The sequence below is a fragment of the Corythoichthys intestinalis genome, chromosome 17 (assembly GCF_030265065.1).
Source record: "Corythoichthys intestinalis isolate RoL2023-P3 chromosome 17, ASM3026506v1, whole genome shotgun sequence".
NCBI lineage: Eukaryota > Metazoa > Chordata > Actinopteri > Syngnathiformes > Syngnathidae > Corythoichthys > Corythoichthys intestinalis.
The window spans coordinates 8,605,434-8,624,097 of record NC_080411.1 but is presented as its reverse complement, the minus strand read 5'-3'; the positions used below and the strand labels follow the sequence as shown (position 1 = coordinate 8,624,097).

General features: G+C 39.5%; 1 protein-coding gene across 3 annotated transcripts in view; it reads right to left on the bottom strand.

The window, feature by feature from the left end:
* Window positions 1-18,664, bottom strand: part of kcnn2 (potassium calcium-activated channel subfamily N member 2) — a 106,368-nt gene that overhangs the window by 26,507 nt on the left and 61,197 nt on the right. For 2 of the 3 annotated variants that reach the window (XM_057818308.1, XM_057818306.1), the window contains exons 3-6: window positions 17,305-17,723; window positions 14,617-14,758; window positions 10,113-10,223; window positions 9,912-10,039 (exon numbers count right to left, since the gene is read on the bottom strand). In XM_057818308.1, the coding sequence (XP_057674291.1) occupies window positions 9,912-10,039; window positions 10,113-10,223; window positions 14,617-14,758; window positions 17,305-17,723 (800 nt within the window). Of the gene's footprint in view, window positions 1-9,907; window positions 10,040-10,112; window positions 10,224-14,616; window positions 14,759-17,304; window positions 17,724-18,664 lie in introns of all 3 variants that reach the window. The other variant, XM_057818307.1, reaches the window with a different exon arrangement.

The window sequence follows — 18,664 nt, the reverse complement described above, 5'->3', positions numbered from 1 at the left end:
TTGCTGACTGGTGAAACACAGCACAAGCACAGCATATTGGTAGTTCAAAACATTACCATAAATTGACAATATTTACGGTAATAATATGATTTGACAACTTCTCCAACTTACCAGAATCTAGGAGAAAACAAAACAGATGTTACTTTTCTTTTAAAGGCTGCTGTATAACTTGCTCGTTTCATCATGATGAATAAATGTTTCTTCCATGGATTGATACGGTAAAATCAAAGTGAGAACGTAAGTCGAAAATCTGAGAGCGCTCATCGCTGTCGACATGACAGTAACAGTAGGAACTATTGTTATTTGGGTTTGAGTTTCCCGAGGGACAGATATAGTTGACGGACACACACAGGAAGTCTGTGTTGTTACGTTTGTTATGGTCCGAGTTGCGGAGCTGCAATAAACGTTGCCTCAAATGAGTTCAAGAAACTAAATTCTGTGCTTTATGAAGAGTGAAAAAAGCAGAATTTAACACAGACGAAATCATTCGGCCGATCAGAGTGAAGTATTACTGAAAATTAATGGTGACGTCACGTACCGTAATTGTCGGCAACGGATCGCCGCATACCTTTCTTCAACACAACGTGGCCGTGTCAAGAAAAAAAAAATCGGTTTATATATATATATATATATATATATATATATATTTCTATCTCCATCCATGTACCCGTTTATAATGCGCACCAAGATTTTACAAGTTGATTTTGGGGGAAAAAAGTGCGCTTTATATTCGGGAAATTACGGTACTTACATTTGATCATGGACGGACATGTAGAAAAGTTCTCCTCAGACACATTCTACTATGTTAGGTGCACACAACAACTGCACACCGCTCTCTCATTGTTTACGTCTTCGCTGTGTAGTTAAGCATTAATTTACGGCATATTCGTGTGGCATAATCAACGTGAATTCCGACAGCGATGGCGTTCATTTCCCTCTGCATCCCCGGCGATGAGCACTGCCTGCCTGCAGGGGCTGCAGCAGAATGACGAGCAGAAACGTGCTCACCGAGGGGTCTGGCATATCAGTGAAGACAATCAACCCTGTCGCCGTGTGTGACATGAGTCGGGGTAGTTTTGTGTGATTTTTCGTTTTAGAAATGCGAGGAAAAGACTTGGAAAAGCCGTTTGGTTCCGGTTAGCATATCGCCTGGCTCTCACGCCTGCTGTTTTGTTCACGCTATTTCCTGTCTCCGAAGCCGGGGCAGGAAAATGACAAAAGCCTGACTAACCCGGTGGCATAAAATACCGTTCAGGAGGTTCAAGAAGTTAGCAGTTTTGACCATTATACAGTAATTTAGCCCTGTCGTACTGAATAATTGCATTTTTGATATATTTTATATTCCATTTACCACAAGGCTTACAGTGGGGCAAATAAGTTTTTAGTCAACCACTAATTGTGCAAGTTCTCCCACTTGAAAATATTAGAGAGGCCTGTAATTGTCAACATGGGTAAACCTCAACAATGAGAGACAGAATGTGGAAAACATACCCAGAAAATCACATTATTTGATTTTTAAAGAATTTATTTGCACATCATGGTGGAAAATAAGTATTTAGTCAATACCAAAAGTTCATCTCAATATCTTGTTATGTACCCTTTGCTGGCAATAACGGAGGCCAAACATTTTCTGTAACTCTTCACAAGCTTTTCACACACTGTTGCTGGTATTTTGGCGCATTCGTCCATGCAGATTTCCTCTAGAGCAGTGATGTTTTGACGCTGTCGTTGGGCATCACGGACTTTCAACCCCCTCTGCAGATTTTCTATGGGGTTGAGATCTGGAGACTGGCTAGGCCACTCCAGGACCTTGAAATGCTTCTTACGAAGCCACTCCTTTGTTGCCCTGGCTGTGTGTTTGTCATGCTGAAAGACCCAGCCACGTCTCATCTTCAATGCCCTTGCTGATGGAAGGAGATTTTCACTCAAAATCTCTCAATACATGGCCCCATTCATTCTTTCCTTTACACAGATCAGTCGTCCTGGTCCCTTTGCAGAAAAACAGCCCCAAAGCATGATGTTTCCACCTCCATGCTTCACAGTGGGTATGGTGTTCTTCGGATGCAATTCAGTATTCTTTCTCATCCAAACATGGGAACCTGTGTTTCTACCAAAAAGTTATATTTTGGTTTCATCTGACCATAACACATTCTCCCAGTCCTCTTCTGGATCATCCAAATGCTCTCTAGCGAACCGCAGACGGGCCTGGATGTGTACTGGCTTCAGCAGGGGGACACTTCTGGCAGTGCAGGATTTGAGTCCCTGGCGGCGCATTGTGTTACTGATAGTAGCCTTTGTTACTATGGTCCCAGCTCTCTGTAGGCCATTCACTAGGTCCCCCCGTGTGGTTCTGTGTTTTTTTGCTCACCGTTCTTGTTATCATTTTGACGCCATGGGTGAGATCTTGCATGGAGCCCCAGATCGAGGGAGATTATCAGTGGTCTTGTATGCCTTCCATTTTCTAATAATTGCTCCCACAGTTGATTTCTTTACACCAAGCGTTTTACCTATTGCAGATTCAGTCTTCCCAGCCTGGTGCAGGTCTACAATTTTGTCTCTGGTGTCCTTCAACAGCTCATTGGTCTTGGCCATAGTGGAGTTTGGAGTGTGACTGACTGAGGTTGTTGACAGGTGTCTTTTATACCGATAATGAGTTAAATCAGGTGCCATTAATACAGGCAACGAGTGGAGCCTCGTTAGAAGAAGTTAGACCTCTTTGACAGCCAGAAATCTTGCTTGTTTGTAGGTGACCAAATACTTATTTTCCACTTTAATTTGGAAATAAATTCTTTAAAAATCAAACAATGTGATTTTCTGTTTTTTTCCCTCACATTCTGTCTCTGATGGTTGAGGTTTATCCACGTAGACAATTACAGGCCTCTCTAATCTTTTCAAGTAGCAGAACTTGCACAATTGGTGGTTGACTAAATACTTATTTGCCCCACTGTATTTGTCATGACCATACCATTTATTTAGCAATTGGGGAAAAATACTTCGATAAAAAGAATATCCTGTTAAAATATTGGAGTAGAGAGGTTAAAATGATGGCATTTCGCTGCTCTCTGTTGCAAATCTTCTCGTTCTGAATCTTCCCCTTCAATGGGCTTAATTCTAAATCAGATGAAATCGTGACCCTGCTGACGTTATCCTCCAGCTGGTGACGCTAGAGCGCTATAATGACAGGCGGGGCTAAACGGCAAATTAAAAGACTAATTTCTCGTCATTTGCACTTTGCCAAATTGTTGTATATAGTCGAATCTTCTCAAAATATGATTTTAAATTCCATAATATTGCTGTTTAGGATTTGTTTTATCTTGTCACAGGCCCTCTAAGGGAAAAGCTTGTTCTTTGAAAAATCCACAATTACAACATAAAAACAAGCTGTTTCTCAGATAACTGACAAAAAAATGACAAAATAAAATCTAAAATGGTAACATAATCTTCAGTCTCCACTTTACTGCTGCAGTCTGTTAATGTGCTTCCCTGTGCGTAACAACAGCTACACTCTGGAACGTAAATAGAAAAGATGCTACCTCTCTTCCAATGTTAGTAAGCTTGTCTGATTCTGACTGATGCTTGCTCTTTGCGACTTCCTGCGGTAGAGCTGAGCCTTTTCTCCAGAGGAAAAAAGTGCATCAGTGCTCGGGGCAATGGAATATTGAACTTTTTTTTAACACATAGTTTTACATTTTTATAGGGAATGTTTTTAAAAAATAATTCTAGTCTCGACAAGGCCTGTTGCAAGAACAAATTTTAGTCGGTGATATATTGTCTCATAATTATTGCCGATATGTGATATTATTGCCTGTTTTTTTTTTCTCAACCTATTCAACCACGAATATAGTGACTAGGGATGGGAATTGATAGGATTTTTACGATTCCGATTCCATTATCGATATTGCTTAACGATTCGATTCTTGATCGATTCTCTTATCGATTCTAATTTGGGGAAAAAGAAGAACAAACATTTTGATTGGCATCGAGTTTGTTTAATGAGAAGTCACAACCTTACAAACTCACAACGAGGTCAAAAGAGGCCCAAAGCCTCAATGTTAACTGTGGCAATAAGTGGCAAATACACAAGAGTGTGTAACATTTTACTGAAACATTTATCGAATAGAAATAAAAAATATTGGTATATATTGGCAGATAGGTCTTTGTTCTGCCTTTGGCAATATGTGTTAAAGCAGGGGTCCCCAAACTTTTTCCTGTGAGGGCCACATAACTTTTCCCTTCTCTGATGAGGGGCCGGGGTCAGTTTGTTACAGAAAAAGTGTGACGATTGCAGGAGTGCCTAAATGTAAAAAATTATTGTTTTTCAGAAAGCCACAATCAAATAACCCTTTCTTCACGTAACAAAAGTAAAAAAAATAAAAATGACAATATAGTGTAATATAATAATTAAAGGTGCGATCGATCGGGTCCAATCACGTCATTTTCAAAGTATCGGAATCGGCAAAAAAATATCGGACATGCCTTTTTTAATGTATATATGTTTTTTTTTTTTTTTTTTTAAATTAAATCGTTTTTTAATTGTATTTAACGTTACAGACAAAATGTCTAAAGACTCATCCAGAGTCGGGAATGATTGGAATTGAATCGGGAGCAAAAAAAAAAGCAATCGGATCGGGAAATATCGGGATCGGCAGATACTCAAACTAAAACGATCGGGATCGGATCGGGAGCAAAAAACATGATCGGAACAACCCTAATAATAATAATAAATAATAGTAACACTATTAATTAGATAGATAATAACCAAATAAACCTCTCTGAGTTCTTCACAGAAAAACAGGCCAGGAAATAAATAACACTATTGAGGAAAAAAAAAAAAAAAAAAAAAAAATTCTAAATGCTCTCTGGTATTGTTCAGGGGGCCGTATCTGACCCGCGGGCCGTAGTTTGGGGACCCCTGTGTTAAAGTGTATTATTTACCATTATATTGAAATGCATCCCTTTTAGTTTTAACGGTGCTTTCACGCTCAAGTGGGGGCGCCCTTGCGCTTCCTCACGTGAAGAAGAGTGCATGCAAGGTGCTATTTTATATAATAATTACCTTGAATCCTCTACCAAATCACTCTTGAGACACTCCTGCCTGCTTGTATGGAGTAAAGCATTCGTCCTATTTCCACCTAAATCCGGCGTAAGAAGGCAGCGTGTGTTTGAGTTTATCAAACGAGTTTGATATGATGAGTTTTATGTCTGTGGTAGCCGCCTTGTCAACTGATGGTGGAGTCTATGCCTGTGTTTACTCTCTAGAGTGGACAGACGACTTCAATGCATAGGTGAAGTTTGACTTTTGGGGCACGGGGGGCACAACATGTTGATGACCCCGAAACTTAGTTTTAGCAATGAAATTAATTTACAAGATTATTTATAGTAATAAGTTGACAATGAGTGTTATTTGTTTCCCATCATTCTTGAGGGGAATTCTAAATCAGGCTGCTTAGGCAATACTTTTTGCCAAGATCGTCAACCATTGAATATGGTACGCCTGCCAGTGTTGTGCCAATGTAGTTACCCCAGTCAAAAATTGTATCCCCTGAGCGGAGCCATATGGAGGTAGATTTGTGTCTTTATTATTCAATTCAAAAAAAGTTGCTTCAATAAAAAAAAAAGTTGCTTCAATCAAAATATATATTTTCAATTAAAAAAAAAAAAAAAAAAAAGCAAAAATAAATTTGAAAGGCAAAAAATTAATGTGAAATTTTTCGGGGGGGATTGAACCAACTTTTTTGATTGAAGTAATGCTGATTTGTGTTTCGGACACATTTTGGCAAGGACGTTTTTGTCTTATTATTCAATCAAAAAATAAGTTGCTTCAAAATATATATCTTCAAAAAGCAAAATTTCAATGATAGAAACCGTTTTTGAACTTTATTTTTTTTCATTGAAAAAGTTTTATTTGATTGAAGCAATTAGAGATCGATCGGGATGCTGATCGATCGGGTCGGATCATGTCATTTTCAAAGTATCCGAATCGGCAAAAAATATCGGACATGCCTTTTTTAAATATATATATATATAGATATATTTTAATTAAATCGTTTTCCAATTGTATTTAACGTTACAGACATAATGTGTTACACTCTTCCAGAGTCTTTAGTTTAAGCTTAAGGTAGAGTTATCAAATTTATCGCGTTAACGGCGAGAATGAATATTTTTTACATTTATTACATTACAATATTTAACGCCATTAACGCATGCGCTGCACGACTCACTCACGCATTGTCGTGTTCAATCTATAATGGCGCCGTTTTATCAATACAGTACATACAGCTGTAGAGCTAAAGGCAGCGTTAAATGAGTAGAGTGAATTTTGGCAACCTTTGGAGCCTTTTTTAAAACGCTAAAGCCTTACAATCCCTCTCCCAACGATTAGAATAACAATATACATATATATATATATAACAATATACAAAGTCACATTTACAAGTCTTTCTATCCGTGGATCCCTCTCACAGAAAGAATGTTAATAATGTAAATGCCATCTTGAGGATTTATTGTCATAATAAACAAAAACAGTACTTATGTACTGTATGTTGACTGTATATATTCGTCTGAGTTTTATTCATTTTTTTCTTAATGCATTGCCAAAATGTATATGATCGGGAAAAATTATCGGGAATGATTGGAATTGAATCGGGAGCAAAAAAAAAAAAGCAATCAGATCGGGAAATATCGGGATCGGCAGATACTCAAACTAAAACGATCGGGATCGGATCGGGAGCAAAAAAACATGATCGGAACAACCCTAGAACCAATCCTTTTTGTGTTTGGGCCATATTATGGGTAGGACATTTGTGTCTAAATTAGGGCTGTCAAAATGATTGAGTTAACGCGCGGTAATTAATTTTTAAAATTGATTACAACGCGCGGTAATTAATTTTTAAAATTGATTACGTTAAAATATTTGATGCAATTAACGCACATGTCCCGCTCAGACAGTATTCTGCCTTTTGGTAAGTTTTACAGCAAGGCTTTTTGTGCTGTCTAACAGCGAACTCTTGTGGTCGCTTTGCGACATGGTTTATTGTTGTCTTGCCAGTTCAATATGGCTGCAGGACGTCTCGGGCTGACGCCTACGTTGTAATGTTGTGCTTATATGATCCTTGGACAAGATTTGTCCGTAAGTATGGTTGTTGTAAATAATGTACATATTATGTTAGAAGCGAAATGTTCTATTTTTTGTATGAGACGCTTTTTGTTTATGTTTTGTGAACCTGTATAGCGTGCTAAGCTAACGTTGTTGCTAATGCAATGCTTGTGTACTTTTTTTTTTTTTAGTTTTACGACGGTTTAAAGAGGATAATGGTTTGAGGCCATTTTATTAATAAATCAGATGAAAAAGAAAGAAGTCTGATTATTATGGCGTTGTTCACTAGCTGTCTAGCTTTGGAAAAAGTAGACGCTTCGGAGTGAGGACAGCATAGACAGATTTAAATGACAGTAGAGTGAAATGCCCACTACAGTCCTTATGTACCGTATGTTGAATGTATATATCCATCTTGTGTCTTATCTTTCCATTCCAACAATTTATTTTACAGAATATATATATATAATTTACAGAAAAATATGGCATATTTTATAAATGGTTTGAATTGCGATTAATTGTGATTAATTACGATTAATTAATTTTTAAGCTGTAATTAACTCGATTAAAATTTTTAATCGTTTGACAGCCCTAGCCTAAATCTTTCAATCCCAAAAAAAGTTACTCCAATCAAAAAAAAAAAATTTCAATCAAAGAAAAAAATCATTTGAAAAAAAAAAAAGCCTTCCCCTAATTTATTTATTTATTTTTAATTATATGCAAATTGACCGTCTAAGGTGCTAGTCACATGATCTGTTCGAAAAAAATAATTTTGACCCATTATAAAAATATATTTTTTGTTCATTTCATTCATTTTTGTTGCAGTTTTATTGCTTTACAGCAGGGGTGTCCAAACTTTTTGCAAATGGGGTCAGATTTGGTGTGGTAAAAATGTGGGGGGCCGACCTTGGCTGACGTTCTTTACGTAGAACAATATGTTTAACCAAATTTTAGCAAGCCATTTCATGTATCACATTTTCTTTATTATTTCTTTTTGATTAATAATTTCAACAATCTCGCAACTAGCCTTTGTGGCGTTCTCTTTCGACTCTCGGGCTCTTGCGAAATACTGCTGCTGAAAAAAATTAAACTAGCTTCAAGTTGCTTCAATTTCTCACTACGTATCTTCCCTGTAATCTTGTCGTACATGTCAGTGTGTCTTGTTTGGTAATATCGCCTCAAATTGTGACTGTCTCTTTGCAAATGAGGGAGACACAATTGTTGCGTATTTTAGTGAGGAACTAGTCCAATTTCCACCTATCCTTGAAGCGTCGGCCGTCGCAGTCAACTTTTTGTTGTTGTTGATTGTCGCCATTTTAGAAAATTGGGAGTAAAGAGTCACATGGGGTAATGTTGCTTGGAGTGCTGCTGCCTTTTAGTGGGTAAATGAGGAGCAGCATTTAGTACGTAAGCTACTTCATATTCTGGTAGCAGTACTGCTGACCAATTTATTAAGTGTGTGTCGCGGGCCAGACTTTATTTTTTTTGACAGAGGCTGGGGGCTGGATGAAATTTGACCACGGGCCGCATTTGGCCCCCGGGCCGGACTTTGGACATGTCTGCTTTACAGCTTTTATAGTTATAGGAAAGTCAATTTCATGCAATGACACTTTTCGGCCACCATGCTTCAATGTATCACTTCAGTGGTTTCTGAATACTCTGAATGCACTGTACAATGCACCTAAGTCTTTTCTAACCCACTGCTTTTATCTGCTCGCTGATGGCCATCTCCTGTCCCACATCCATCTTGATACGAGCATCGCATACACCTACAGCGTGTAACAATCTCTAAAGGATGCTGAGCAAAACACTACCACACAGATCTGAACACACTCTTTCCTTCCAATCTGCTTCCTTTATAGATTTAGCCTTCGCTCGAAGGGAACCCCTTAATTAGCAGAGCGAGATCTGCGTGTCATCATCACATCATCGCTTCAAACTGTGAAGACCCAATGACGCGACGAGGTGACCGTGAAAAAAGAAAACATACGGCGCCAAATGCGGGTTGCAGCAGCAGCAGCAGACATTGTGTTTAGTAACCAGTCTTCAACACATAACATGTCGAATGAAAGTCACAGACAAAAGCCCATTTACAGACATCAAACTATTGAGAACAACCAAACACACAAACAGCAGCACATATTGTGGTTCTCAACTAAATAGGAGCACAGTCAGTCACCTTTAGTCTAACAAAGCACTGAGCTGATTGCCGCTGAAAGAAGCTTCTGTGTCAATGGAGAAAAACACAAGCAAGGTGAGGCTACGATCGATACTTTAGTGGAGTCGCAGCGCACTTTGGCTGTCCTCGGAGGCTCGGGCTGAAAGACCAGCTGCCAGGTAAGAGTGCGAACGAGCCCGTTAGAAAAAGCATAAAAAGTAAATGCTCAGGTCAGCCACGCATCCAGAATGACAGCATCGTACGAATCGATACATGAGCTGGATTTTTCAGCTCCGTAGCAACCCGGACACGTACACACAACAATGTTTTTACAGCTCTCGTTCAAGAAAAAGCCTTTTCACAGCTTTTGTGCTGACTACACCAACACTGCTTTTCATATAAATGGATTACAAGACTCTTAATCTAACGTGGTGCGGAGACAGATTTACATATATTCATCCTTTTTGCATATTCTAGCACTTGCAGTGGAGAGACCACGCGAAACCAGATCAACTCCTTAGCTGTGAAATGAAAGTGAGTCAAGGTGGGGAACAAACTATGTACATGTCAGAGCTCATTTAGTTTGCTACAGGTGTCAAACAATTCAGGATTAAGGTTCAGCTGGATGAAAAATAAAGAAGTGGGAAGCGTGGCACCTACTGATGAATGGCTTGGAGAAATTTCCTCTGGTGCTTCCTGACTCTGGCGTGGTCCATCTTTCGCACCAGTTTGGTGTTCTTGTAGATGAGCCACGTCTCCCTGAGAACATTCGCAGCTGTATTTTTCACCTGAAAAACCGAGAAAACCCAAAGTTGAGTGAGAATCCAACCCAATCAGAAGGAAGCCAAAGGGATGACTCACTCTTTTGGTGAGCTGGGTGTCCATCATGAAATTATGAACATGCTTTTCAGCTTTGGTTAACTCCAACTTCTTCGCCACCACAGCCACCACCAAGGCAGTGCAGCCTGCACCCTAAGGAATAAGCAGTGAAATGTCATGTCATATGCAGTCATTATTTTCTTCAATCATTATTGAATTGGACGTCTACTTGTGACAAACTCATTTAAAACTCACAGAAGAAGGATGAAAAGAGCCACATGACTGGAGAACTATCACCTTCAATGTCACTGAAAGAGTTGACTACCAAGTATCTATCGTCTTGATTGTTTCATTGTTTCTATTTGTAAGGTGGAGGAAAAATATGAACACTGCTTGCGTACTCAGACTGCCCTGTCACACCTTAATCTGACCTATCTTCCTATCCCATTGGTTACTGAGGTATCCTTTCTACACATGGTGCCTTCTTCATAAGGACAGTCGTAAAGAACTTAAACTGCTACTTACAGCCAGGTAGCATACCGTAATTTTCGGACTATAAGCCGCTACTTTTCCACCTCATTTTGAATCCTGTAGCTTATAGTCCAGTGCAGCTTATTTGTTGATTTATTTGGGTTAATAGTAAAGTTGCACCGATACCGTTACCAGTATCGGCAGGGGGCGCCGATCCGGCCCGAATTGGTGGTATCGGTATCGACGAGTACCAACATTTAGGGCGCAGATACCATCTACTGGCGTCACTTGAGCGCAAATAAACTGTCTTCCCCACGTGAGCTAACTTCCCCAAATCCTGATGCACGACATCTGTATGTTTTTGTCTCGAATTTACCAAACGGAAAATATCATCTTCGTCTTCAATATTTAGGATGTTCACTACAATGCATATCCGCGGTGTTACGCTGATTTTCTAACATGGCATTCACAAACGATTAGCATGCGTAAGCTAACGCCCGCTGTTCGAGCGCCGATGGGATCAGAAAGGTTAAAACCGTGAGAGACTAAGCAAACTCATGGTTTCATGATGAATAATGAGTGGCAAATTAAGAGCGCCGTACTTCAAACTCGTCCTGTTTATGAAAGTCGATTCTCATATGCTGGTGCTGTAAAGTAATGAGCAGAAGTGACTTCTGTGGGCAGAAAACACTCAAGCGGCGCAGCGCGCACACTAGATATCATCAGATAGCAACCTAGATGTCCTATGTTAGATCCCATGCTAACTCTCGCGCGCACACACTAGATATCATCATATAGCAACCTAGATGTGCTCATTAGCTGCGTGAGCCCAGAGCGACGCCATATTGTCCATTGATGAATTAGAAACCGCTATGACTGAATGGAAGTTAAGCAGGCCAAATCAATTCATACCAGTGACTATAAATAATGCTGCAAATACTGTTAATTCAGCACATGTTACAGATGGACTCGGACCACAAATAGGATGTTTTGCTTATATGGTAAATATAGCTGCTAAGAGAGCTGCAGCAATCAACAGTGTGCCCAACTTTACAAACAGTAAAGATTGTTCTCAGCACTTATATACAAAATTTCTTCAGATCAGTAAGAAGTGGGCACATAAATAATATGCACTAAAATGCTTGTTTATATGATGGCACTGTTATTTTTGCTTGTTACCAAAAAAAATAAAATAATAATAATAACAGTTGTATTTTCTGTTTCAGAGCATTAAATGTATTAAATTGTATCGAAAATCGTACCGAACCGTGACTTAACTGTATCGTTGCATCCCTTATACATATATATATATATAATTTTATTTTTTGCAAACATTGGTATCGGAATGTTATCGGTATCGGCCGATACTGCACAGCCAGGTATCTGTATCGGTAAAAATGGTATCGGTGCAACACTAGTTAATAGGCTACACTTTATTTGACAGCGTCGTCATAAGACCGTCATAATTATGACATGACACAATCATGGGCATTACTGAATGCTTACGACAGATGTCAATAAGTATCATCCGGAAATTTATGCCACAAACACCATTTATGTCCAACTTGGATCTTTTACATCCATTCAAAAGTGAGAAAATTTGCCGGATAACACTAAATTACATCTGTTATAAGCATTCATTAATGTTCATGACAGTATCATGTCCAAATTATGATTGCCTAATGACAGTCTTATGGCACCACTGTCAAATGTGTTACCAAAATACCATAACTAGCAATTAATGAAACAACTGGAACAGTAATTGAAGAAAAAATTAGCACAGAACATGTATTTTGATTGTTATTTACATCCGTAGCGCTGCAATGGATGCTAAGAGGCATGTTGGACGACAACCGTGTTGACAGCAGAGGTTGACTGTCTCCCCCAAGGGAGCAGTGATGGCCAAATGAAGCTTTTTGAAGCACTGAAGCTTTGCAGCCAATCGGTTCAAAGCTCCTTGGTGGTTCATGACAGTCTTATGATGCTGCTGTCAAATAAAGTGTTACCGGTTAATAAAGATGTCCCGATCTTCAAGTCATTTTCAAAGTATCGGAATCGGCAAAAAAATATCGGACATGCCTTTTTTAAATATATATATATATTTTTTTAATTAAATCGTTTTCTAATTGTATTTAACGTTACAGACAAAATGTCTTACATTCATTCAGAGTCTTCAGTTTTGGCTTAAAGTAGGGCTATCAAATTTATCACGTAAACAGCGGTAATTAATTTTTTAAAAATTAATCACGTTATAACATTTAATGCAATTAACGCATGCGCTGCGCGACCCACTCACGCATTGTCGCGTTCAATCTATAATGGCGCCGTTTTACCTATTTAAAGAGCTTACAGGCAGCGTAAAATGAATAGAGAGAATTTTGGCAGTCCTTGGAGCCACTTTTTAATTGGCTAAAGCCTTAAAATCCCTCTCTCAACAATTAGAAATATCGTGGGAAGCAATGTGGGGAAGAACGGTAGTGATTGATCTTTTCCTTAAGACCCTATGCTACTTCTCAACGCAGAGAACATATATCAATTGGTGCCACGACGCACAGTCATGGTTGCACTTCCCATCATGCATTTGGGCAGAACAGTTAAATAGCTACAGTATCATTTACTGAAAGCTCAACAAATACACTAGATGGCAATATTTCATCACAATATACAAAGTCACATTTACCCTTTAAGAATTACAACATCTCAACGATTCAGAAGTGTCGTGGGAAGCAATGTGGGGAAGAAAGGCAGTAGTTAAGTCTTTTTCTTAACACCCTACTTTATTTTCCAACGCTGAGAAGATATATCAATTGGTACCGTTACGCACAGTCATGGTTGCACTTCCCATCATGCATTTGGGCAGAAGGTAAATGGCTGAATTATCATTTACTGAAAGCTCATAAAAATCCACTAGATGGCAATATTTAGTCACAAAATACAAAGTCATATTTGTCCTTTAAGAATCACAAGTCTTTCTATCCGTGGATCCCTCTCACAGAAAGAATGTTAATAATGTAAATGCCATCTTGAGGATTTATTGTCATAATAAACAAATACAGTACTTATGTATTGTATGTTGAATGTATATATTCGTCCGAGTTTTATTCATTTTTTTCTTAATTCTTTGCCAAAATGTATATGATCGGGAAAAATTATCGGGAATGATTGGAATTGAATCGGGAGCAAAAAAAAAAAAAGCAATCGGATCGGGAAATATCGGGATCGGCAGATACTCAAACTAAAATGATCGGATCGGGAGCAGAAAAACATGATCGGAACAACCCTAGTACTAATTAATGAAGTACTGAAAGTAGTAAATGTAGCAATTGTAGAAATACACAGTATGTAGTAGTTGCTGTAAGTAGTGACAGTAGTAGATGAGTAGATGTGGGCGTACTACCAGTTGATGTAGTAATGGATGTAGTAGATGCAGTCACAGTGGTAGCGGATGTAGTAAATATAGTTTTCATTGATGTAGCAGTGTGTGTAGTAATACATGTACGTATATGTAAGGGAATATCAAGTAGCAGTAGATAGTAACTGTAACAATAGGTAATTGACTTGCATCAACTGGATTAAAACAGAAATCAAGTTATTAGATCTAATAGGGAATGTTTTGCACCTCCTTGCCAAAATCACTAACAAACAGCTCTGACCACAAAGGTCCTGTGTACCATCATATACATTAAAATGACTAAATCTCAATATGTGATTAAATCAATGAAGGGTTGGAAATTTTTCATATGGAGCAACGCCAGCTTGGAAAGGTAGGGAGCGGTTTAGGGAGGTGCCTTTTCTGCTTTCCAGTGCCGAAAGATGACCAAGATCCATAAAAGCATGCTTGGATGAGCTCACCGTGGAAGAACTTAAATCACCAAACAGCTTCGGAATGAACAAGAACAGAGACTGCAAACCAGGCCCTTGCTCTGACCTCACATATGCAGTTCAGGATAAATGGACAACATTTCCCGCAGAAAGGAGTGAAAAGCAATTCCATCTACCGGTATATTTTTTTTTAAAGTTTCATGGACTCTGCATAGTATATTGTATCATCTGTTAAAGTCTATGATGAACTCACCATAATGCCAGTCAGGAGGCAGACTCCTTTCCCACAGTACGTATTTGGGACCATGTCTCCGTATCCAATTGTAAGAAAGGTGATGGAAATCAACCACATGGCCCCTAGAAAGTTGCTGTTGGTCTCTTGGTCGTCGTGGTACCTGCAATAAATATCGGATGCGGCAGACTGAGCAGGATTACTTTTGCAAGGGCATTGCGTACATTGTGGCAATTCTTTAAGGCTTGAAATACTACGAATTAGGGGTGCCCAAACTTTGTCTGAAGTAATAACTCATTGACTGCCATGCTATCACCTTCAATGGTGGTGAAACATGATCGTTTAATGTCAGCTTGCCAGTTAAAATGGATTTGATGTCTAATAAGTGCCAGTGGTTAGTTAAAGCAACACTAGCTAACTTTTACACCTTTATAAAACATTTTCAAAACATTTGTGATGATATGTCGACTGACCACTAGTTGAATGACACCTCTTTTATATCTTGAAGGGGTCTGTATCGCTTTCACTGGCACTAATTAACTTTGAGGAGTGCCACACAAAAAACACAAATGTGCTGACTATGACATAATTCACTTCCCCATTCATTATAAAGACGGAAGTCGATGCAAACATTCTGTAAAAGACGGCAGAGCAACAAAACAGACAAAAAGTTTTGTCTGATGAGGAAAAAGAGGGAGGCTACTAGAATATACAAAATAAACAAAGGCCCGGCTTTCACTCTTCGACATGACACCCCCTCCCCCTCAACCGAAGGAGTTTGGGTGAGGTGAGGGGTTAGCCACACTAAGCCCCACAGTTGCTAACCGTCATATGCTATTGTTTAGCCCCAACTGGATTCATTACCTTTCCATTACCACTGGAAACTGAAACGTTGTTTAATCCATCTGCAAGTGACCGGGAGATTGATTTTTGATTGATTGATGAGTTTACGACACTTTGTGGGCGTGCGCTGATCCTCATAGGAAAAGCAGTGCTGATCCCCATGGGAAACGCAGTCTTCCTTAAGGTAAAACACTACCGCTTTTGTCCACCAGCGTCGGTAACATTGACCAAAACTGAAACGTTATTGTACATAGTGTTGCCTTAAGAGCTACAAGCAACAGAATTACTTAGAGAAAAATAAAAATAAACCGATCCTCGGCGGCTTGCCTAGATATTGAGTTGCTGCCATTTGACAGTGTGTATTTTTTACCCCTTCGTTGCGAGTTGCATCCTTGCCTTCTTTTTTTTGTCCGTCTGCATAAGGCAGTGGCGATCGCTCTAAGACCGCAAGGGAAGCTCAGCTTCAGCTAAAGTGTTAAAAAATAAGTGATCAAATGCATACTGCATTCTTTATCACTGGTTACGACGCAGCTTAGTTTTCCATCATTCGCCAAGCTTCACAAGTTCACAGTCCTTTAAACAGTGTGGATCTGCAGATTTGAGAGTGCATTGATCCTCTGAAACAAGACGAGTCATTGGCTAAAGGCTGTGTTTCCCCCGCCCATTGGAAGCTGTGCGTCTCTTGAGGTCTATGGGCAGTTGGCTGGGCTGGGCTGTCCTGATGATTGGATGATCTGTCTGAGGCTGAATCCCTTTTTGACTGACAGCGAAATCAGTGAATCAGCGATCTTGCTGTTTAACATCTATGGGAAGAATTTTTCAATTTTCATTCCGTTGTTCTGAGTTGAAACAGAGACTTTTCCAATCATCCGAGCGACTTTCTGTGTTAAAAGCGACGAGCGAAAAATCGAGCTTCTATTTCGAGTCTTTTTCTTCTTTTGTAGCCTCTTGTGTTTGTAGACTGATTTCTGTCACTCTAGTTTCTTTCCATACCAAACAGCGGGTGCCGCTGAGCCCCTTCACTGTCACAAAGCACTCAATGGTGGACAACCCTACTTGAAATACCAGCATCCGCCACCATTTAGACTATTGAAACAAACTTTGAGGAATGAAGAAAAAAATCACAACCATGATTGGTTGCATCGCACTGGATTATTTTTTTAAATAAAGTAAAACAACAGTTTCCTCCATTGATTTCATTGATTGACAGAATGTAGGCTGAATTTAAAGGGAACTACAGACTTAAAAGACTTCTATATATATCTAAATATCGGGATCGGCAGATACTCAAACTAAAACGATCGGGATTGGATCGGGAGCGAAAAAACATGATCGGAACAACCCTAACTTTATTTAAACGAATACTCGAAGCAGCAAAATTTAATTCCAATATTTTTTTCTAATCGAATACTCGAGTTAATCGAATAATGGTTTCAGCACTAGTCTTATCTCGATAAAAAAAAAAACCACCGTCTTATATTCGGGCTAATACGGTATATTTTAAGAACTACAAGTCTTTCTATCCATGGTTCCCTTTAAGCTTCTTGTGCAGGGCATATTCAGTGATGTTTTTCATAATTTATCATAACTACGCAGTGGGCCGCAGTTGGCACGCGGTCCTTAGCTTGGAGACCATTTTTAAAAATAACACAATATTGCCGCATTTTCACTACAAACACCCCGCTTGGTGTCCCAGAACAGATGGTGCTCGACCTTTAAGATTTTACAGCCTAAAAATACAGCTCTGTAGCTGGATGCTAATTGAGCTCCAGGATGCATGGAGATGATGTATTTTTGTGCCTTATCCATGTTTAATGTGGAGAGACGCAGCGTAGCGTGAGAATATAAAAAAACAGATCCAGGCACCTCTCGCAAGCTCTCACGGTCCACGCCGCGATGATCCACAGCGAGATGGTGAAGACCAGTAGCACCGTCCCGGGACAGATGGTCATGAGGGTCTTCATAACGAAGCGCGTGTTGAAGTTGATCTTGTTGAGCGCCCCGATGCTGCGAGACGAGGCGTCCGTGAAAAGCTTGCTGTGCAGCAGCATGACGCGGGCGATGAGGTACAGCCGCAGGAACATGGGGATGGACAGGATGATGTCCACGTCGGCGTCCGTCTGGGATGGCACGTAGGTGAAGGCCAGACGGGCGTTCCAGGTGAAGGTGTAGTTTCCAGGGATGGGGTGGATGGCGCACACCAGGATTTCCAGGCAGATGAAGAAGATGCGCTCGTACGTCATGGCTATCCTCCAGTCGTCGGCCGCGTTGTCCACCATGAATAACTGCGAGCATAGCGGCCAACATGTTCATCATTTTGACACAACAAGCAACAGGAAATCATTAAAGTCTCTGAACAATATGCCACTAATAGCCTGAGGTCATTAAAGTACATTTCTCACCACACATTACTCAAAGACTCTTATTTCTGATCTAGCCCAAGACATTGTGCAGAACACAATTGATTGTGAGTATGCTCCCAGTGGACATTAGAATTGGCGTACCTGCTTAACACCCAATACCCTTTATAGTGAAAATCTAAATTAGAAATTTCCTACCCAGAAGTCTAACTTACACAAATAAATTACATATTGATCTAATATCGACACGCGCGTATAAATTAATGAAAAAGAACACTAATGTATTACAACAAATGGGAATCAAAAAGCCCTTCGCCAAGAAATCTTGCGCTTCTTTGATGATCAATAAAATAGCTCGCAGCATTTCGCTCTGACAATCTGCAAAACAATAAAAGGGCAAAGACAACGTTCGTTCAACTGGGAAAAGCATCAAAGGAAAAAATCTAATATATAGGTATAAAAATGTTTTTTTTTAGAGTAGAAGCACAGATAGTCCCCGGGTTACGACAGACCTGACTTACGCGATTTCGACTTTATGACGCCTGCGTATCGTTTTTTGTTTTTGTTTTTAAATGTTGACTTTTGACAGTGTTTTTTTGGGACAGCAAATACTAATATCACAATACCATGTAAAATTTATCCTCCACCATTTACGATGTTGTTACAACATGCACACAACTCGTCACATTCTTTATAAAAGTATACTGCCCAAAGAAATTGCAGTTACCCGAAAATATCCTGAAAATCGGAAAGACTGGCTGCGAATGCTCTGGTTTCGAATAAACATTCGTCCATTTGCCGCTTCGAATCTGAATAATTTGGACGTCTAAAGGCGCTAGACCAGTGGTTCTTAACCTTGCTAAAGA